The sequence below is a fragment of the Taurulus bubalis genome (assembly GCF_910589615.1).
Source record: "Taurulus bubalis genome assembly, chromosome: 12".
Classification (NCBI taxonomy): Eukaryota; Metazoa; Chordata; class Actinopteri; order Perciformes; family Cottidae; genus Taurulus; species Taurulus bubalis.
In genome coordinates this window covers 25,609,735-25,632,234 of record NC_136600.1, presented here as the reverse complement: position 1 = coordinate 25,632,234, position 22,500 = coordinate 25,609,735, and the positions used below count along the sequence as shown (strand labels likewise).

General features: G+C 41.5%; 1 protein-coding gene across 1 annotated transcript in view; it reads left to right on the top strand.

Annotated features, from left to right (window-relative positions):
• Positions 1-22,500, top strand: part of ulk4 (unc-51 like kinase 4) — a gene marked incomplete at both ends in the record, with an annotated part of 77,729 nt that overhangs the window by 15,177 nt on the left and 40,052 nt on the right. Inside the window, 9 exons of the mRNA XM_079227378.1 lie at positions 443-550; positions 5,209-5,292; positions 13,279-13,440; positions 14,495-14,680; positions 16,077-16,204; positions 18,858-18,985; positions 21,249-21,370; positions 21,566-21,622; positions 22,244-22,295. Of these exons, the coding sequence (XP_079083504.1) occupies positions 443-550; positions 5,209-5,292; positions 13,279-13,440; positions 14,495-14,680; positions 16,077-16,204; positions 18,858-18,985; positions 21,249-21,370; positions 21,566-21,622; positions 22,244-22,295 (1,027 nt within the window). The remainder of the gene's footprint in view (positions 1-442; positions 551-5,208; positions 5,293-13,278; positions 13,441-14,494; positions 14,681-16,076; positions 16,205-18,857; positions 18,986-21,248; positions 21,371-21,565; positions 21,623-22,243; positions 22,296-22,500) is intronic.

Below are 22,500 nucleotides of genomic sequence, written 5' to 3'. Positions count from 1 at the left end.
TTCTCACCCTCCCCTTTCCTTCTCACTCTTTCTGCGTTGACCTTTGCTTCGCTTTAGTTTCTTCCCCTTTTGGTCAGACACTAAAAAGATCACGGGCGTCGCTAAATAGAATCAGAGTTAAAAGTTACAGTTGCATAGCTTAGATAGAAGATATCCCAAAATGTTACATACATATTGTAATTGTATATTTGCAACCATACATTGGATATGATGCATTTAAAGGAGTTTACTTCCATGTGTTTAATTTGTCCTGTTGTATTCTAAAACTACACATGAAGGGAGAATACCTTTGTGAAATTATAAACCGATGCTTGAAATAGTTAAACGTTAGTGCTGGTACATTTTCTTTGTGTAAATATAGAACATGAAGTCTATTTTAATTATTTTTTAATTGATTTTGCAACAATAAAAAGATGAAACTGAATTTCTTCTCTCCTTCCAGGCCGTGTCCACTCTGACGGACCTGCTGAGAGAGAACCTGAGGAACAGCAAAATCAAGCAGTTCCTGCTGCCACCACTAGGGGAGCTCCTCTACCTCATCGCCTCCCAGGTAGACGGTCTCCTTACATTTGTCTTTTCATATTTCTGCGAGGCAAAGGAAACATTGAATGCATCCAGACACACTATATGAGAACACACTCGTTCCACAGCTGACACACATATTAATATATATTCTTTTAGACGGAGCAAAACACGTGATACAGGTTTAGGATGACTAGTGTGAAGATCCACATGACTGGTCGGGAAGTTAAACGATTGCAGACTATGTAAATATCTATCTGACGTTTATAGCAATCATTCACTCATTCATTATGCCACATATTTGGAAAGGTACTCCTTGCTGTTTGACTTATTTTCATAAGGATAATCAAGGTAAAGAATTTTGCATTTTGTTGTTTTGAAAGTCACTGAAGCATGAGACCACATGAGAAGAAATCAGTGTTGGAAAAAAATCAAACATTTAGATGAAATCAACATTCATTAGTGTGGAAGCGTCATTCTTTAAAATATTAAGCACCGTCAATATTGTGCAGGCCGATACTATACATACTAAACCTCAGGAAAAGTGCATTGAATGATTGATATTATTTCATGTTATGAGCGATGCAATGACCACAGAGCTCCGCTTGCAGCTCTGTGCAGAGAATTGTTTGTTTGTTTGTGTGTTTTATTCAGTCAATCATTCCAATGCAATACAATATTCTATATTATATACAAAACAGAAAGACTGAAAATGTGTAGGTAGAAGCAAAAATGCTTATATATTCCTATCTTTAATTATTATTATCAATTAAATCAGATAATTAATTTGAAATAAAGAAAAAAATAAAGAAAAAATCTTCCATATACATACATTTCATTCATAACCCTCAACAATTGTTTTATAAATAATCCTTTTGAAAACCCAAAATGAGTCTTACATTCATGTTAGCGTTGTTCCATAATGAACTCCTACAATAGAAATAAATCTTCTTTTTGTACAGTAAACCTACAAACATCTCAAATCATATTTACCCTCATGTATTGAAAACAGTCTGTCAGTGACTCTGTACATTGTCTGCATTATTTTATAAAACCAAATCATTCCATTTCATAACATGCGATCTGAAAAACAATTAACAGACAGAGGAATTGTTAATTCTACACAAACTCGCCCATAACACTGTTCACGCACCGTAAACATCACCTCAGGGGGAAAAGTTTCTCTCTCCTCAGCTCTCAAGTCAATACTGCAGAATGTTAAATTCCTTCAGAGTTAATGAGTCAAAGGGAAGCGAGCGCAACACTTGTGACAGACGCCAGAAAGATCAAAACACATTTCTTATTGCTCCAGTGAGGAAGAGCGCTCTGGATGAAGACGAGTGCTCCGTCATTAGGATGGAGCTGGAATTAACATGCTGACTAAATTGAATTGAGAGCGAATTGACCCCAACAGCCCTGACGATTACAAGAGAGAGTGAAGGAGGCTTTGTTTGGCTTCATTAGAAAAGGTGATCCCAATTTATTTCTGGTTAACCTCAATCTAGGCAGGCCAGTCGATTAAGTGTGAGATTTATATTTACAAGACTGATGGATAACCTTCACAAATCGATGGAGCCGCCTGATTACACTTATTACTCTCTTGAAGCCGCCGGTGTCCGGAGCGGCTCGTGATTCATTTTATTCTCTGCTCCTGCAAAAAGTGAGTGTTTAAGCAACTATACCACTCTAACTGTCTGGTTCCTGTGCCTCGCTCACAGCGTCATCTCAAGGTGTAAATGTGTGTGAGTCACAGGAGGAAAATGAAGCACCAGAGCGAAGGTGAAGGCTCTTCAGACGCATTAGTTTCATGTAGGTGTGCCTAATAATCTGGCAACTGAGTGTATTCTCCTAAACAGTGACACAAACGGACAATTAAAATACTTATAATAATAATACTGAGATCACACACACACACACACACACGATTTTAGTTATTCCACAGTTCATTGGACAAGCTGTTTCAGTTCCTTGCAACGGTAGTCATCCACTCAATGTTGTTGTATTACCACCAGGAATTAAAGTAGATTTCTAGGAGATAAAATAGAATAGTCAGTATAGTTATTATTATTAAATTTGTTGTATGTTTTTATTATTAATTAAATACAAGTAACTTGGATAGTATTAAATGCACCAACACAAAAACAAACACTTAATGCTTAATTAAAGAACAAATGGTAAGAAAGAAAACACATTTGGACTCTCCCAGTTTTCCCCTCTAAGAAATGGCTTTTTCCTGACCTCTCTTCCTTAAAGGGACAGTGTCGTTTTAGTGGCATCTAGTGGTTTGAATCAGGTTGCAACCAACTAAACACCCCTCAGCTGCTCCCCTCCCTTTCCAACCTGTGAGGGATCTAAAGAGGCCTTCAGGTAGGGAGAGCTTTAGGATTAGTACAACGAGGGGCTCCTCTTATCAATACTCTGTTCTTTTACGTGACTAAAACATTATTTAAAAACAAATAAAAACAGAATGTAGTTTAGACAAAGCTAAATATTGTTTCTAGAGCAGCAACAGTTATGTTTTAAACAGCAAAGTCACCATATAAAGTCATTAATATCTCACTGGAAACTAATGTACAATGTCAATAAAACATATAAAAACATTTCTGAGTGACGTTTATAAAGAATGAAGCACACAGACGTCCGTCAGTATCAGACCTTCCTCCTGTCGCCTCTCCTCCTGGCTGCTTTAATAAAGGAATATCTTCTCTCTGTCTCAGCCGGCAGAGAAGTTTACAAAGAAAAGCTTTTGGTCGACCGTTCATGCTTTACTTGTATGAACATGGTTTCACTTTGGTTTTACGTGTACACAGATGTTTTTTTTTACTTTAAACATTGTATTGCACGTACAGTAACTCACCTCTCACGTCCTTCACTTCACCACAGCGGCTATCTGCTAGCACGAGCTGCAGCGTGGCAATAAATGACATTAAGAAGTACTAAATAACTGTAATGTTGAATTAAAAATTAAGCCTATACAGAAAGCTGCAACTAAAACATAGAAGAGCTCACATTATTTGTGCTGGCTGTCACTTTTAGAATAGAGAGTAAAAGACGTGTTTACTTACAGTGTTGTTGATGTGTTGAGTATGTCACTGGTGTATACACACACACACACACACACACACACACACACACAGTACAGGTATATTGTCCCCTCGCTTGTTGTTTTCAGTGAGAATATAATAATAGTAATTTTCTGTTTTGAATGGAGTCGTGATTAGAGAGCGCCTCTCATGTGAAGCAAAGCCAGTGATTAGTCGGATGTTTGAAGTACCTTCTTGCTGAAAGACCGCCTGCTTATCTGCTTCGGATGAGGATTAGATTGAGTTTGTTTTTGTCAGTCGATTACTATGATTAGCACAACTTTTAGCTCCGTGTCTCAGACTTATTGCTTATTTATGCCTTTGATAATTTGACTTCCTCCAGCAGAGCCAGTTAAGTAATTGATAGCTCTAAAAAAAAAAGAAAACAGTAATTATTTGATTTGAAGAGTCCCCTTTAGGAGTGTAAGGTTTTCTGGTCAGTGTCAACGATCAGCTGCATTGCTGCCTCTATCCTTAAGGTCGTACCCACAGAAACATGAACTTTTATTGGACTTTGGACCGATAGTTTCAAGGTTGAAACTAAAAAGTTGTCAGACGTATTCCCATATGGTGGGTACAGTTGGGCATGGTGCATTTCTTTCTTAGAATAGCACACGACCACAGAAAACACCGCTGAGGATTCTAATGATTCCATTCTTTGAGGCATCATTTGCAGCATACGGTGTTGAAACCCTTCACTGAATAACATTAACGCCCAATAATATTGAAGTCCCTCGAACAGGGTAGCTAATATCTTCATTACGAGCCCAAACACAGGATGTGAGCTCATCCACTGTGTCTGTTTAACGGCAGGAGAGACAGTTTTATTCCAGTAATATGGAATGGCCCTTTAAGTGTCCCCTGGTAAAAAGTCTTCTTCTGCAGAAACCAGTCAATGACAACGATTAGTTACGGCCTCCAGCGCTGCCGTTATCCTCAAGGTTAGATATCGCCTAAAGCCCAGCAGCACTGTTTGATGGAAAGATGGAAACATCGGTTGAAATAATCAGAGTTTTATGGAATGTAAGGTATAAAACGGTGTATATACTACATATTTTGTCAAGGAAGACACACATTTCCAACACGATCAGATGAGTAAGAGTGAATCAACAAAAGACATTTGCAAACAATTCAGGTAATCTTTAAGCAAAACTGCCAAACTTGTCCAGTTCCAGTTTGTAAAATGTAAAATGTCAGTTTCATGTAGTTTTAAATGAAATAATGTTTGGTTATGACGGACTTGTCCCACTATTTTCTGACATATATTTTAGTAGTAGTTGAGAAAATACTAGTCATTTGCAGTCATTTGTGAGTGAGATGATTGAGTACCCAAACAAGCAAAAATAAAATACAACGTTATGCCCACACTTACTATGTTTTCATGTATTTTGCGCTGAATGAATTTGACCAACTTCCCTAGAGGTCACGACCTTCCTCCCCTCACCGACGTGCCCTTTCTTGCCCTCTTCCTCACTCCTCTCTCCTTGCATCTCCTCCCCGCTATCGCTCTGCCTTTCTCCCACTCCCTCCCCCCCCTCATCTGTACCCCTCCTCCTCTCTCCTCTCACCCCTTCTCCCTGACTCTTCTATGTCTCTCTATCAGGAGGTGAAGAGAGGCTCCCCAGAGGGGCTGTGGTTCGTTCCCGCTGCCGCCTACACCGGCTTAATGAGGAGCCTGCGGGAAGGGGTGAGTGTCTCTGTGTATGTCTGCGTGAGTCTGTTTTTGTGCCTGTGTAGCTGTGACTAAGTCTCTCACTCCGTGTGCCTGCGAGTGAGAGAGTGTGTGTGTGTGTGTGTGTGTGTGTGTGTGTGTGTGTGTGTGTGGCAGGGGAACAGTAATGATGAGGCAGCTGTGGGGGCCTAAAGCGTTGTTTGCCAGCTGCAAGTCAAGGGCATGCAGAGCAGTCACACACACACGCACGCACACACACACACACACACACACACACACACACACACACACACTCTTACCTGCATCAAACACAACCCTTTACTGCTCTGCAGCCTGACCTCAGCAGCAATTAGGACCCTCCAGACATGCACATACAGTAGATGGAGCCGAAGCAGAAATGTAGATAGCTTTCTTGCTGTCTTTCTTTTTCTTTTCTTTTTTCTGCGCTCTACTTCTATTTAAATATGCCTCCCTAATAAATACAAATTAGGACTTTAGTTGGGATTAATAGTATAAAAAATACCTTAAATATGTTTAAAGTATTCAGGTATGCATCATGTTGGTCGGGACCCTGTGCTTCTTTACTTCACCAATATAGTCCGTGACTGTGCTTCCTCCTTAATTCATTGCAGCTGGAAGAACTGTGAGGTTATTTACACTTTTAAGTTTTGGTTTACTTATTTCTTTCTTCTTAAAATGGTGTCCAGCTGAGTGCGTCCACATCATACCAAGCGATACCGTCGTGCTCTTCTTTGTAATGCTCATACATGGGTGGCCATTGCTGGGTGTTGGTGTGATTGATGGAGGGAACAGGTGGAGGGAGAGAAGGGGATGGGTGTTGTTTTTCTCTCGGAGGTAGAAGGCAACGCCCGCTATAGCAGAATGAATATAGATGAAACTCCGTCCTGCACAGTTGTCAGCTAGTACCTACTGTTGCTTCATTACCACTAGGAGAGTATCGGGGGGGGGGGGGGGGGATGAACAGAGGGGTGTGTGTGACAGGAGGAGGGGGATAAGGGGGGAGAAGGGAGGTTGACTTATTTATCATTATTGAGCTGTGAGAGTAGGCTGACGGAAAAATACACACACACACACACACACACACACACACACACACACACACACACACACACACACAGCCTTAGGGACCAGACACTCATCCCCAGACCCAACCTGCCTTCCTCTCTTTCCATCTCGCCCTCCTCTCTCCCCCTCCCTCTCTCTCTTCCTCCCTCTCCCTGACTGGCTGTTTTCCCCGTGGCTGCACAAGTATATCTGCTATTACATTACAGAGCATTCTAAACAGTCTAACTTTGTCTCATGGGCATTGCATTTCCTGGAGTTAACAAGGTGATCACACTCTACTAGAGTTTACTATACTTCCACAGACTTGCAGTGTTGAGCAAGGACCCTGATTCCTAATGCTGAAATGCCATATATTTGTGGAATATTTTAGGAATACGGGAAACTCCATGTCTAAGTCAGTCCTTAGGGCTCAGCCACTCCAGCACTTGGATCAGATAATTATATTAATTGCATTGCAAATGAATCACTGCTATCATTGGATAGAAAAAAATTGCGTGGCTTGCAGACATGTGTGAGACCGGTAACAGTAACGGTTCATTCAAGAGACGTTATATCGTATCATCGACTGTGACGTCCAGTTAGTGACCTGGCCGGTTATTGTGGCATGTTCCCTGCTAGCTGGCATGTCGGTGTTTAGTTTAGTGACCTACGACCTGGCCGGTTATTGTGGCATGTTCCCTGCTAGCTAGCATGTCGGTGTTTACCTTAGCGACCTGCGACCTGCCGGTTATTGTGGCATGTTCCCTGCTAGCTAGCATGTCGGTGTTTACCTAAGCGACCTGCGACCTGCGGGTTATTGTGGCATGTTCCCTGCTAGCTAGCATGCCAGTGTTTAGCTTAGCGATCTGCCGGTTATTGTGGCATGTTCCCTGCTAGCTAAAATGCCAGTGTTTAGCTTAGCGACCTGCCGGTTATTGTGGCATGTTCCCTGCTAGCTAGCATGCCAGTGTTTTACCCCCCATTTCACAATGATGTGCAAGTGCATTTCTCTGCTTTGAGTGGTCATTCACTCATCAAGCATCATGCTGTCATGAGCCTCCCAAAGGCCAACTAAAGCACTCTGCTTAGAAGGGTTTAGCGTTGGAAGGACGGCATGTGAATGCATGTTTCAGCTCTGTCTTGGTGCAAGATGCTCGACTATGTTCACCAGCTAGTTCCTAACTGTGTCTGCCATTCGGTGCTTGGCAGGTTTTGAGTTTTTATTGATTGTTTTCTTGCTGAAAGCAGCTGCTTGCTGCTCATCAAAATGAGTTTGATGAGAGGAGTTGCAGGCTGAAAAAAACAATACAGTTTTCTATCGAGTACTGATGGAAACTGCAGGCAACATCCACCCAGATACGTTTTCGTTTCTTAAAACAACTCTCAGCACCATTTGGGAAATAATCTCCGTGCACACTAACGCCTGAAGACGTGTATCACATGACCATTCAGATACTGGGACTGTGTGTGCCGTTGTAAACAGGAAGCAGATTGTCTACTCTAGTCACAGAAAATACAACCAAGAATTATTGTAGTACATAATAATAATAATAATAATAAAAAGGTCTTGCTCCTCTGTATTCCCACACACTCACTCAACTCAAACTTAGTTATTAGGCTGCCTTTAGGTCTTGCTCCATCTCTTTACTTTTATGGGTCAAGAAATTCAGTCAACATAAGTTTCTCGCATGTCTCCACTCGGTTCTCACACTTAACTCTGTTGAAGTTGTGCTGAATAAGTACAAAATAAGCATAGATAAGAAAAGAGAAGTCCTCCTTCGCCCTCCTTCACTCACTCGCTCCTGAGGGCCGATGACGCTGCTGGACGCCTCGCAAAATGTTCAAATAATAGCTTGCCTCCTACGCATGTAGGCCGTTGTAATATATTAAAATGCAGAATTGAACCGCACAGCTGCTGCTAGAATAGACAACAAGGTCAGCAACGTCTGTAATTTGTTGTCCATGTTGAATTACCCTCGAGTAGTCAGGTAATTAAGGCTGATGGTGTTTGTTGTCTTCTGGTGACGAGGGACACGGCCACGTAGCGCGCGTGGGCGTCTGCGACATTTTGTTTTTATAGGTAGCGTAAACGTAGCAAAAGTTGTGTTTTTTAAAAGAGAAAAAGTATAAAGTGTGAATGTAGCCTGTGGAGTTGGGTGATGATCGTCTGGGAGTCCGTCACAACGTGCAACACATTCCACATTAGACTCATTTTTTAAAATCAAAATATTGATTGGTGCAGCTAATCCTCCAAAGATAAGTCAAATATTGACTTATGCAGCGTAAAAATGACTTTTAATTCACTGTCTCTTAAATAGCAGCAGAGCATAAATACCAAATTGTATGTTTTAACTACTCTTAGCTTAACTTTAACTACTTTTAGAATGCATATGTGTCTCCAATGCTTAGTGAAGCGTTCCCCGCGTCGTGTTTGTCTGCAGCAGGAGATTGTTTACCAATGTGCTGCTAAATGTAAATCCAGGCAGTGTGATTTTGGAAGCGGCGTCTGACCCCCAGCCCCCTCTGCTGCTGGGGAGAGTTTCCCTGATTCACAAGAGAAGCACCGGAGAGAGGGATGGAGGGATGGAGAGAGGGATGGAGAGAGGGATGGAGATGGTTGTAGTAGAAGAAGGGGTCGACTGGGGGGCACAGAGCCAAAGCGAGCATGGAGGTTTCACCAGTGGACAGGGGGATAGTGGGGGATGGCAGAGAGGAAGAGAGAGAGAAGCGTCAGTGCATTGGAAGGAGGAGAGGAGATGGCAGAGAGAGAGAGAGAGAGAGAGAGAGAGAGAGAGAGAGAGAGAGAGACAGAGAGAGAGAGAGAGAGACTTGGAGAGGGGGAGTGAATGGCATGGAGTGAAAGGCAGGTTTCCAGGCCAGACTTGAGCTGCAGGAAATTATTTATGAGTCTGAACAAGATGATGCTTCTGCTGCCTGTGATGGAGAAAGTGTGTGTGTGTGTGTGTGTGTGTGTGTGTGTGTGTGTGTGTGTGTGTGTGTGTGTGTGTGTGTGTGTGTGTGTGTGTGTGTGTGTGTGTGTGTGTGTGTGTGTGTGTGTGTGTGTGCGCGTTTACATGTGTGCCTGTGTGCAGCAGAAATAGCAGTATTACAGTGATAGAAGCCAGGGGGCAGAAGGCAAAAATCCCCCCCCCCCCCCCCCCCCCCCCCCCACACACACACACACACACGCGCGCACACGGCAGCGGTGAGCCTATTAATGATTTATCCCTATCTTCCACAAAGGAGGAGAGAACACAGGGTATCGGAGAGGCGGTCATGGGTCTTACCCTCGTGTCACTCACATAAAGTGACCACACACACACACACACACACACACACACACACACACACACACACACACACACACACACACGGTTACTGTGTTGTATTGAGTTGCACATTTTTTGAAAATAAATTGTTGCATTGTCCATTATGCACAGAAAAAAGAGGGAAAGATTCATGTCCTCTTGTTCCTGTTATCTTCGCTCATTCTGCCTTTTGCCTCTTTTACCTGCCTGTACTTCTGTTTCTGTATCATTATTTCACCTGTGATTGTTTGTCTCTTTGCACTTGTTGCTCTCTTCGTGTGTTTTGTCCACATGTTTCTTCCTCCCTGCTGCCTGCCTGTCTGTCTGTCATCAGACAGGCTGTCTCTCTCTTTGAGTGTGCTATTAGCGGTGTTAGATGTTCTGTGTGAGGCTGATAGATGGTGTCTGTGTCTTTGCCATAGGGGCTCATTCAAAACCAGGTGCAGGCTTCTGAAGGACTTTAATTACAGAGGAAACCACATCAGACATGTGAACACGCACACACACACACGCATACACACGGATCCTGCGTCGAGTCATGTGATGTCGTTTTTTGTGATGCGTTCTCTTTCTACTTGAGACCCAGAGGCCAGGTGCAAACATGTTTGGATATAAAACTAATCTACTGATCGACACTTGAAGACGGGATTTTATTGTTCCATATCTGCCTATAGCCTTTTAACTCTTTTCATCTGGAACAGAGGTTTCTCCAACTTATTTCAGCCAGAGGATCAAAGATCAAAAGAGCGTGAATCTTATCTGTCAGCCCTGAGCCACAAAAAAGGGGAGATTTTTTAATTCCATCCAGGAAGCCAGTTAGTCCTGTTGAAACTTGACAAAAAGATGGAAATCCTGTTGAAACTGGATACACCAGGAAGCTAAAAATAAATGTTCTTCAGCATTTGCCAAATTCAAACCCAGGAAACCAGAAATTGAAACATGAGTGTTTTGCAAGAGTATTATATCCATCTGTACTCGTCTTAAATTAGGATAAAAAGTGCATGTTGGAAGTTAGCTTGTATGAGAGTGTGTATGCCATTTAATTAGAGTTGCAGAAGGCTGAACATCATGCTTTAAATCTACCAAATGCTACTTCCTTTCTGATTCTATCAAATCTATGGCAATCATCAATGAGGAGATACAGAGTTATTAATGTTATTACAGGATTTATACGCTCATGGAAAACCGTGGAAAAAAATGTAAATGTTTATTTCCAGGCTTGGAAAAATCCTATGGAAAAAATAAAATCCCAAAAGTTTACATTTACTCACTTTTTACTGTTTACACCCAGATTTCACTAAATGTTTGTAATGGAAATTTGGTTCAAAGTCATGGAAAAGTCATGGATAGTCCTGACAGCTATTGCATGTTTAAATATGGTTTGTTTGGTTGTGTACAGACGCGCTCTCAGCTTTTCTGTGATTTTAAAATTCAAACTGCGTCCTGTAGAACTACACATCTCTCTCTTTACGTGTGAGAAAAGGAAATCTTCGATGACCTTGCAGCCGAGTTATAAGGAAAGCCGGCTGCGACATTTTTACTCTAATTTCTTTAACGTTGGCTCTCCGAATACGTGAGGTTTAAGTAGGACACTGAGTATAATATAATGAGTGTGTTTCTCCGATGAACTTCTTCCTCATGCTGGGAGAAATTATAATGAGAATAACTCTCTCTTGCCTCTGTCTCCTGCATTTCTTCCTCTGCATCGTAATGATGGAGTTTCTTGCATGAGCGTCTTGTTTCTCACCACATGTGAGGATTTCTCTCTCGCTGCAGCGCTCTCTCTCTCTCTTTAAGTCTTCCCCTCTTTCTCTTCTGTGTAGTCCCTGGCAGGGCTACAGTCTATTAAACACACAGACAGCGGGGGCTCCCCCGTGGGCTCATTAGTGAGCTGGCCCGCACGGCCTGGGGAACGCTGGAACAGACCATTCTGCTGGCTCCCACAGGGGTGCCGGAGGATCCATTACGGTCTCATGCACCGTAGTCCCTTGGTGTTGAATGCACATTGTGATGTCCTATATTGGATTAATAGGTACGAGATTATTTTAGCTCTATTTTAGCGTTATAATTAGAGGCCCCAATGTGTGTGAATAGGCTGTGTAAGAACTGTGGATCACAGTGCATAACAATATTTCAGAGGTTCATCCTTGAAGCGTAAAGAGAATTGTTTTTTCTTAATTTTAAAAGGTTATCTTTGTTTCCGGACACAAGGGCACTATTCTGCTGTTCTTGCATCGTGCATATGTTAAGGCAGATGGCGTCGAGGTAAATCTTGTGATAAAAACACACAGTAACGCCTGCCTTTGCAATCTGCTCTCTCTGACTCACAGCAGATATACACGGTTTGCATTGATGTATATTATGATAGATAAATAAGGTGATAATACGTGTATTTTAATTTCTACACACAGTTCTTAAACCATTCCTGCATCCTAATCCACATACTCAATCCAAGTCGTTTATTCAACTGTATTACGCCAAAACTATGTCTGTTTGAAACGCACTGAGACACCGGTGCACAGCAGAGGAATGGATTGTGCGAAGATGTGTCACCGTTTGAGTCCATTGTAGACAACAGCTGCACTTGTGTGATAAGAAACAAACTAAAAAACTTTGCACAGCCAGTTTTCGAGCTTAAAGTTGGATATTAAAAAGACATATTTCCAATGGAGCATCACTGGAATGGGCATAAGTTTCCTAAATGTTGTACGTTGCATATACAATATATATAATCTCTCACCTGCACCACTTTTCAGAATTACCACGATAAAATGCCATGTTTTTAAATTCATGTTTCAGCTGTTATTATGAAACCTTTTGCCACAAAATATAGTTAACTGTGTTTTATGAATAGACTCCATTGTAGCTCATATCTAGGGAGAGTGGCGTCAAGTGATGTAACACAGTGAAACACAATAATAACCCGACAGGAGCAATCACTTCTGTTCTACTTCCTGTCTTTCTCCACAATGACGTTCCTGGAAAAACTAATTTCCTCAGCCACAGAGATTTCATTAGCCCCATTGTTGAACACAAACAACTATTCTCTACTCGGGGTGAGGTGTGTGGGCACATACAGTACACACACACACACACTTACACACACACACGGAGGCAACCTCTCTCTTGTTTTTGTATTGAGGTGATGTTGAGCGCTAATCTAATTGTCAGTTTGTGATTGCGTTACTTCTTTGTTCATTTCTGTCTTACGGTGTTTGACATTTTTCAGTAATCGAGTTTTGAGTTTCCAACTTAACAATGGACCACAAAATGAGTATAAAAAAGAAGAAAAAACTCATTTTTTGGACACAAAGCACACGCTGCTGCTCTGCTACTGCATGTGCACACACACACACACACACACACACACACACACACACGTATGGAAGCTAATCTTTACATGTATTCGATGCATATTTGTACTGGCCCTGTGGTATTTATTTAACATTCTGTTATCTGTAAACATGTTGACAAGTAGTGTTGGTGTTTGTATTAATCGGGGGTTGTCAAATCCAGTTGTCAACCAGTACATGAAGTAATAATTTCAAGGTAATAATATATACCTGGTTGGTTATTGTTCCAAAGTGTATTCATATGATAGAAATGTCTTTTTGTGTCTGTCTTCCAGGATGATTCCATAGTTCATCACATGGCCGCTAAAGCCATAGAGAACATTTCCACCGCTGTCTCTGGCCCCGCCCACCACCTGGTTACCACGGAGATAGGGTCTGCCCTGTGGTACCTGTTCACCCACTCACCTGTGGAGGCCGTCAGAGTCACTGCCATCTCTGTGAGTTCACACGCTTGAATACACACAGGGATAAACACTGACGTATATATATATATATATATATATATATATATATATATATATATATATATATATATATATATATATATACGTATATATATATATATATATATATATATATATATATATATATATATATATATATATATATATATATATATACGTATATATATATATATATATATATATATATATATATATATATACGTATATATATATATATATATATACGTATATATATATATATATATATATATACGTATATATATATATATATATATATATATATATATATATATATATATATATATATATATATATATATATATATATATACGACTTATATATATATATACGACAACTTGCATTATCTCTCCTGACCACCAGGGGGTGACTCCTGTGGTTGTATAGAAGTCTATGCTTCATGTGTTAAAGCTGCATTCTCTCTCCTGACCACCAGGGGGCGACTCCTCTGGTTGTATAGAAGTCTATATAAATGACTCTACTTCTCTCTTGATTCCCTCAGTAAACATTGTAAACACGAGTTTATGCCTCAATCTCTAGTTTCAAGTCTTCTTATGTTGTTATACAGACCATAAAGCAGGGGACGCTTTAGGGGCGGGGCTACAAGGTGATTGACAGGTCACTACGACATGATTGGAACCTAAGAACACAAAAAGACATTAACAAAAGGCAAGCTGTTGCTGCAAATGAAAACAAATAGTTATAGTTTTTTTAAGTGATGCATACCTTTTGGAAGCTCAAGATGAAAGCAGCTCCATCCGCCAAATATCAAGATCGTCTACATGCATGTCTATCTTTGGGTTCTTATTTTATTTTCCCTCCTCGCCAGACAGTGAGTTATATTCACTCCTCTGTTGATGGCGCAGTGGGTGGGATTACAAATGCATTTAGGTTATTTACCCCCTAAATGTTCAAAACAATTCAGAACATCTTATTTTAGGACACCGACATGGCCTTACGGCGACATGAACTCTCTGCATGTGTGTACCTGTCGCCTCTGCGTCTCCAGGCTCTGTCCAGGTTAACCCAGGTGGTGCCGGCGGTCTTCTTGGCAGTGATTGACACCTGCGGGCCCGAGGCCGTGTTGGAGGGCGCGGGTGGAGCCGGGGCCCGGGTCCAGCAGCACCTCCTCACCGCCATGGCCGCCGCCCTGCTCACCTCCAGCATCCAAACACACCGCGTCACACAGCGCAGGGTACCTGCACACCTGCACACCTGCACACCTGCACACACACAACCACATCATCTTCTTGTTATTCTGCTTTTTTATTGCACTTCTACCGGAAATTCCCACTGGATTGGTTTAATTTTTAGAGATGCTGAAGAGGGAAAGTCACTCATAGGGAAAACATTTTCACACAAGAGATGAAAACATGAGAAACAAATTAAACTCTCTCTCTCTCTCTCTCTGTGTTCGAGCTCTCTCTCTCTCTGTATCTCTCTCTCTGTGTGTGTGTGTCTGTCTCTCTCTCTATGTCAGTCTCTCTCTCTCTGTGTCTGTCTCTCTCTCTGTGTGTCTCTCTCTCTTTCTTTCTCTCTCTTTCTTAATTATAGTTCATGAACTAATGCTGAACTGTGAGCGAACTAATTCTGACGTGTTTCCTATTTAATGTGTCACAACACAGCCCATCTAGTGTGTTCACCAAGTGCTAATCTTGGCGAGGCAGAGGAGCTAAAATTGATTTGAAGGTTTTTAACTTGGAGTCTAGCATCGTAATTGACTCTGAACTGAATTTATTTGCATTGAGCATCCAATTTAACACCCGCATACAAACTTAGTACTTCAACTCTGCTCTAATTATACACTGATATGCATTCACCCTCCTTTTCTCTCCCCTGGCACAAAGACAGACAGTCCAAGAGTTTGTTTACACAGAACTCTGTCTGTTAGTGTGTGTGTGTGTGTGTGTGTGTGTGTGTGTGTGCACGTACGTGTACGCTAATTTGTAGAGTGTGTCAGTATCTAGGCTAATTGGCTGAATGAACGCGCTGCAGCCTTCTACTTCAGCAGGGCATTATGGGTAGTGGGGAGGGACTTATCAGCGAGACACACACACTACTGGGTTTTGAAATTAATTAACTTGGTGTGTCGCCTCATAGACACACACGCGTGCACAATCTTTCCCGTTAGCTCACACACAGACACACACACACACACACAGTCGGGAGCGTATGGCGCTGGTGATAATGATAATGGTAATGAATGTTGGCCAGTCACACATTTTTCCGACCAGTTACTGCGGCTGCGTTTATGCTGAGTGAATGGATGTCTAAAGTAGCTGTAGGCATACAAGTTTGTTTTGTGTGTGTGTGGTGTGTGTCTGTGTGTGTGTGTGCATGTTGTGTGATAATGTGTCTGAGCTGATTAACATTTTAGCCTCTTAGTCGACACATTTTCAGATTACCTTAGGGAAAATGTTACGCGGAATACTTTCTTATTTCTTTGCATACATTATTGGGAACCATTGCAGGGATATATTGTGTGTCTATTCTCTGTCTACTCTGTGTGCACGTAGCCAGGTACACGTGTGTTGCTTTGCAGCGTTTTGCATCGTACCGTCAGTTTCACTCTGTTCTTTTGTGTCTTGTAGGATTTGGTGTTGAAGGTTCTGTGCTGCCTGGAGAGTCCATCCACAGTAACGAGAGCCAAGGCCTTTCTAATGCTACTGCTACTAATAAAGGACAACACACACACACTGCTATACTGCTGTCAGCGCAGGTACATACACACTTATACTCATAGATGAGGGCTCTCCAGTGTCCCAGCTAGATTTGATATGTACATTTGCTTTATTTTACTAACTGAGCAACGTGTGAAAGTGATTTGTTTGCTTGTAGGAAGGTGACATCTTAACTGTGCTGCCACACAGCAGCGGATTGTGTCTGAGCATGCTCATGTCATTGTTTTCCAAAAGATCAGTTTCCAGATTTAGCGGATTATTGAACCAACACATTTGGCAATGCATGCTTTTGCAGAGTGATTTATCTTGAAGCAGAGGTTTCACATTCTGATTCAAGCGCTCACAGAAAGCTTTTTTTTTCCAACACAGTCTTGAAGCAGATTGCTTTTAAGAAGGGATGCTTTCTTCATAAAAACGCTGCCTGCGGCTGTTGGCAAGGCGGCTGTACTCTGTGTAACCTTTGCGCTAACTAGCGCAGCAGCCGTGGGAATGATGATGTAAACGCATGGGCCCTGGACATTGTGTTTGTGCGGCTGCATGTTGTAACTTTACTGGAACTTCAAATGGCTCATTAGCTGGTTGTCCTGTGTTTCACCCCACACTCACTTGCAAATGCATCTGTGAATGTGCATCGCTCACATGATCAGATGCATATGCATGATATATATATATATATATATATCAGTCTGTCTCTCCCACACTCAAACACACACACACACTTACTTGCTCTTCCTCTGTTCGCTGTGTCGGAGATGTCAGAGTTGACCTGCCCGTCTCTCTCCCACCGAGCCCTCTGCATGATTCAACCGCACACACAGGCACCCGTCTCTCAGCCCCGCTCTCACCCACCGAGCACGCTGCGTTTAATTAGCTCCTCAGCGGCGTGAAAACGTGTGTTTTTGTGTGTGTGAGATAAACTTGCTCAGGCCTCACTGAGGAAGTGTTAAGATTGCCATCGGGACTGGAGTGTGATGCGTTCAACAGACAAAGTCTCACACAGGTGGAAGTCTTTCAGGGCGACAAATAGGCAGACAGACAGACGGGGAGCGGGCACAGAGCTAGAGCACCGCCATCATAGATCAAACACCTGCAAAACAATGACATCCCATCACCCTCGGCTGCAATGGGGGTGAAGTACTAATTAGGAAATGTGTACACATTACACCTGCTGAACATCAGCGTGTTAGCACTGTTATTGTGAGCATGTTAGCATGGTGATGTTAGCGTGTCTTATTGAAGGTAGGTGTGTCTTATTGAAGGTGAGCGTGTCTTATTGAAGGTAGGTGTGTCTTATTGAAGGTAGGCGTGTCTTATTAAAGGTAGGCGTGTCTTATTGAAGGTGAGCGTGTCTTATTGAAGGTGAGCGTGTCTTATTGAAGGTAGGTGTGTTTTATTAAAGGTAGGTGTGTTTTATTAAAGGTAGGTGTGTCTTATTGAAGGTAGGCATGTCTTATTGAAGGTAGGCGTGTCTTATTAAAGGTAGGCGTGTCTTATTAAATGTAGGCGTATCTTATTAAAGGTAGGCGTGTCTTATTAAAGGTAGGCGTGTCTTATTGAAGGTGAGCGTGTCTTGTCGAAGGTGAGCGTGTCTTGTCGAAGGTAGATGTGTCTTGTCGAAGGTGGGCGTGTCTTGTCGAAGGTGGGCGTGTCTTGTCGAAGGTGGGCGTGTCTTGTCGAAGGTGGGCGTGTCTTGTCGAAGGTGGGCGTGTCTTGTGTGTGCCTTTTTTCCAGGTCCCCCCATAATACTTGTTTTTAGTTTCATGAAAAGTTCTATAGGGTAAAATAAAAGAAGAGTACTTCAATTTGCCTTGTATTGTTGTATTTTAATATATTTTGATTTTATCAGGTACATTATATTGTGTAAAATATACTCAACGTTAGTAATGGTTTTACTATCTTTAACGTCGTGTTCTAGGGTTAAAGCTTCACTTCAAATCATTACATCATTACAGATGGGACCCTTACATTTAAATTAGGCAACACAAAGAAACAAAACTTTCTCTTCCTGCACCGTCTATCCCAAAACCACTCCCTCCTAACGCCCTTCTGAACAACATGTTACACTAAACAAATTGCTTCCCGAGTTGTAACTAAAACATTCTCCCACCAACTAGTCCTGTGGAATTCAATACCTATCACATGTTGTTAAGATATTAATGGGAGAAATGCCTTTCATACCTGAGGTTCTAAGGTTGCCCATAAACCCATAAAAACAAGGTGAAATGCAGAAATTACTATTCAAGCTCCCGTGCAATGTGCGGCAGCCTGAATATAGAAAAAGCTGTGTTGGATTCCATCTCACTGTGAATCGTGCTGCTAATCTTTTATGCAACATTGAGAGGAAAAACACTGAATCTGTAATCCCTCCTCCTCCTGCACGATTCTCCTCGAAAGCTCAGAATCAATATTTGTTAACTAATATGACCTCGATGAATGTGTGTGTGTGTGTGTGTGTTGGTAATAAATACCAGTAAGCAGTGGTAACCTTTTGGCTCTGCTATGAATTTGTGAATAGAATATTATTGATTACTGTTAAGTAGAAGCAGTCAAACTCGGGCGCCCGAGCGAGTCTCTCTCTCTCTTGGCCGATCTCTCTGCCCCTTCTTTTGAGGCATGCAGGCCACATTGTAGCTCGTTGACCAGGAACCCACCGGAGTGAACACGAAACAAAGAGAGTGTCTTTCTGTCTAGACTGGTGATGCACCTGGAGAGAGACCTGCGCAAAGCCACGCCCCTCAAAGAGAACCAGCTGGGATACCTGTCCAGGTGTCTGGACGTGCTGGTCGTGTATCTCAGTGGCACTGCACTACTGATACTGGGTACACACACACACACACACACACACACATATATATATATATATATATATATATATATATATATATATATATATATATATATATATATATATATATATATGTGTAGCGCTTGTGCTTTTTCCACATTTTATTATGCTACGACCTTATTCCAAAATGGATTAAATTATTTTTTTTCCTCAACAGTCTACACACAACACCCCATAATGACAAAGTGAAAAAAGTTTTGGGGAAATTTTTGCAAACCTATTAAAAATAAAGAACGAATTCACAGCCTTTGCTCAACACTTTGTTGAAGCACCTTTGGCAGCAATTACAGCCTCAAGTCCTCTTGAGTCTGATGCTACAAGCTTGGTAAACCTATTTCTGGGCAGTTTCTCCCATTCTTCTTTGCAGAACCTCTCAAATTGTATCAGGTTGGATGGGGAGCGTCGGTGCACAGCCACTTTCAGATCTCTCCAGAGATATTCACTCGGGTTCAAGTCAGGGCTCTGGCTGGGCCACTCAAGGACATTCACAGAGTTTCCTCAAGACAGTCCTTTGTTGTCTTGGCTGTGTGCTTCGGGTCGTTGTCCTGTTGAAAGATGAACCGTCGCCCCAGTCTGAGGTCCAGAGCGCTCTGGAGCAGGTTTTCATTGAGGATGTCTCTGTACATTGCTGCATCTATCTTTCCCTGAATCCTGACTAGTCTCCCAGTTCCTGCCGCTGAAAAACATCCCCACAGCATGATGCTGCCACCACCGAGCTTCACTGTAGGGATGATATTGGTTTCCTTCAGAAAGGATGCTGCCACCACCGAGCTTCACTGTAGGGATGGTATTGGTTTCCTTCAGAAAGGATGCTGCCACCACCATGCTTCACTGTAGGGATGGTATTGGTTTCCTTCAGAAAGGATGCTGCCACCACCATGCTTCACTGTAGGGATGGTATTGGCCAGGTGATGAGCAGTGCCTGGTTTCCTCCAGACTTGATGCTTGGCATTCAGGCCAAAGAGTTCAATCTTTGTTTCATCAGACCAGAGAGTTTTGTTTCTCATGGTCTGAGAGTCCTTCAGGTGCCTTTTAGAAAACTCCAGACGTGCTGTCATGTGCTTTTTACCGAGTGGCTTCCGTCTGGCCGCTCCACCACACAGGCCTGATTTGTGGAGTGCTGCAGAGATGGTTGTCCTTCTGGAAGGTTCTCCTCTCTTCATAGATCAACGCTGGAGCTCTGTCAGAGGGACCATCGGGTTCTTGGTCACCTCCCTGACTAAGGCCCTTCTCCCCCAATCGCTCGGTTTGGCTGGGCGGCCGACGCTTGGAAAAGTTCTGGTGGTTCCAAACTTCTTCCGTGTCCGGATGACGGAGGCCACTGTGCTCTTTGGGACCTTCAATGCTGCAGAAATGTTTCTGTACCCTTCGCCAGATCTGTGGCTCTATACAATTCTGTCTCGGAGGTCTACAGACAATTCCTTGGACTTCATGGCTTGGTTTGTGCTCTGACATGCGCTGTCAACTGTGGGACCTGCTATAGACAGGTGTGTGCCTTTCTAAATCATGTCGAATCAACTGGATTTAGCACAAATGGACTCCAATCAAGTTGTAGAAACATCTCAAGGATGATACAGGGTGGACCTGAGCTCAATGTTTTAGTGTCATGGCAAAGGCTGTGAATACTTATGTACATATTTTCGTTCTTTATTTTTAATAGATTTGCAAAGATTTCCCCAAAACTGTTTTCACTTTGTCATTATGGGGTGTTGTGTGAAGAATGTTGAGGAAAAAAATGAATTTAATCCATTTTGGAATAAGGCTGTAACATAACAAAATGTGGAAAAAGTTAAGCACTTTCCGGATGTATGTATATATATATATATATATATATATATATATATATATATATATATATATATATATATATATATATATATATATATATATATATATATATATATAGCACTGCTATATATATATATATATATATATATATATATAGCACTGCTATATATATATATATATATATATATAGCACTGCTATATATATATACACGTGCATACATACACACACACATACATATGTGTGTATATATATATATATATATATATATATATATATACACACACACACACACACACAATACCCCTCTGCATGACTGTGCTTGTAATATATGTCTTATATATAAACAGGAAGAGACATTTCTATTAATTGTACTGCTACGCTGATCCCTCCTCATCACCTCTTGTGTCTCCTTGCCTCCTTGCCTCCTTGCCTCCTCACCTCTCCCTAGAGGACGTCTTGTGTGCGTTGCAAGCTGTGACCGGGAGGAAGCACCCGACCACGGCTCAGAGCAGACAGCTCAAACACACTTTGCCTACCATGTCCGTCGTGCTGGAGCTTCTTTCCTCACAGGTAACCTGGAGTTTTCTTTATTGTCTGACTATAATGTTTAAGCATTTTTCTACACAAGTGTGGCTCCATTTTGCCTCATAATGTCCATAATGTACTGTTTCCTGTGGTTGTTGATGTCATGATGCGCTGCTGGTACACCTGAGCATCACCTCCCATCAGCCCTCCACTCATCACCTGTGTGACGTCTTCTCTTAGGTCTTCAGATGTCGAATTGTGTCTGAAGAGTTTCTAGCTCAAATTGGATTTCTCCTGGTAAGTGTATATACGTATTTTATTTAGGTATTTGTTTACAGATTAACAAGAACTTACTTCCTTCAAAAGTAAGAAAGAATAAAATAATTTAACAATGCATCTTGGCCAAGAAGGGCCATAAAAAAGAAACTAAAATGTTTTAGCAAGTAAATAAGTAAAAATAAGAAAAACAACAAAAGCTGTGAAAACAACCATGCAAGTGTTTGGTATCATTACAGTATTATATTTATATAATATATATATATATATATATATATATATATATATATATATATATATATATATATATATATATATATATATATATATATATATATATTTGTTTGTTTGACCACTGAAGGCAAACAAATAACATTGTTGAAAATGAAAATGTCCTTTTGACTTTAATTAATTCCACATGTTAAAGTATACAGCTCCAACAAGTTTAAGCCGTTGAGGTAATTAATGTATTATAAATACAGTATTGACATCCATTGTGGTTTATATTGGGAACCAGTACCACGACATCTCGTAGTGACCAGTGTGTGTTTGAAGAACACTTCAAACCTCCACTCATCACAGAGCATAACACACACATTCCTGTGGTCTGTAGTGGAAACATTCCCTCTTTGTTTGTCACAGAAGGACATCACCTCGATAGAGTCCAATGAAACCAATCTGAGCAGCGCTTTGGGTGAGTTACTTTATAAATGACTTTCTTCATGCATGTTTTGTAAAAAAATATATAGTATTTTATTTCTTTGACCAAACCAAACTCTGCTGTCACTTGTGTTTCAAATTGTGTTTTAGTTTTTCTTTTGCTTTTATAAGTCTTCACTTTATATTCTTGTTCCTCTTGGAACGGACCGTTTAACATAATTAAAACTGTTAACCAGTAG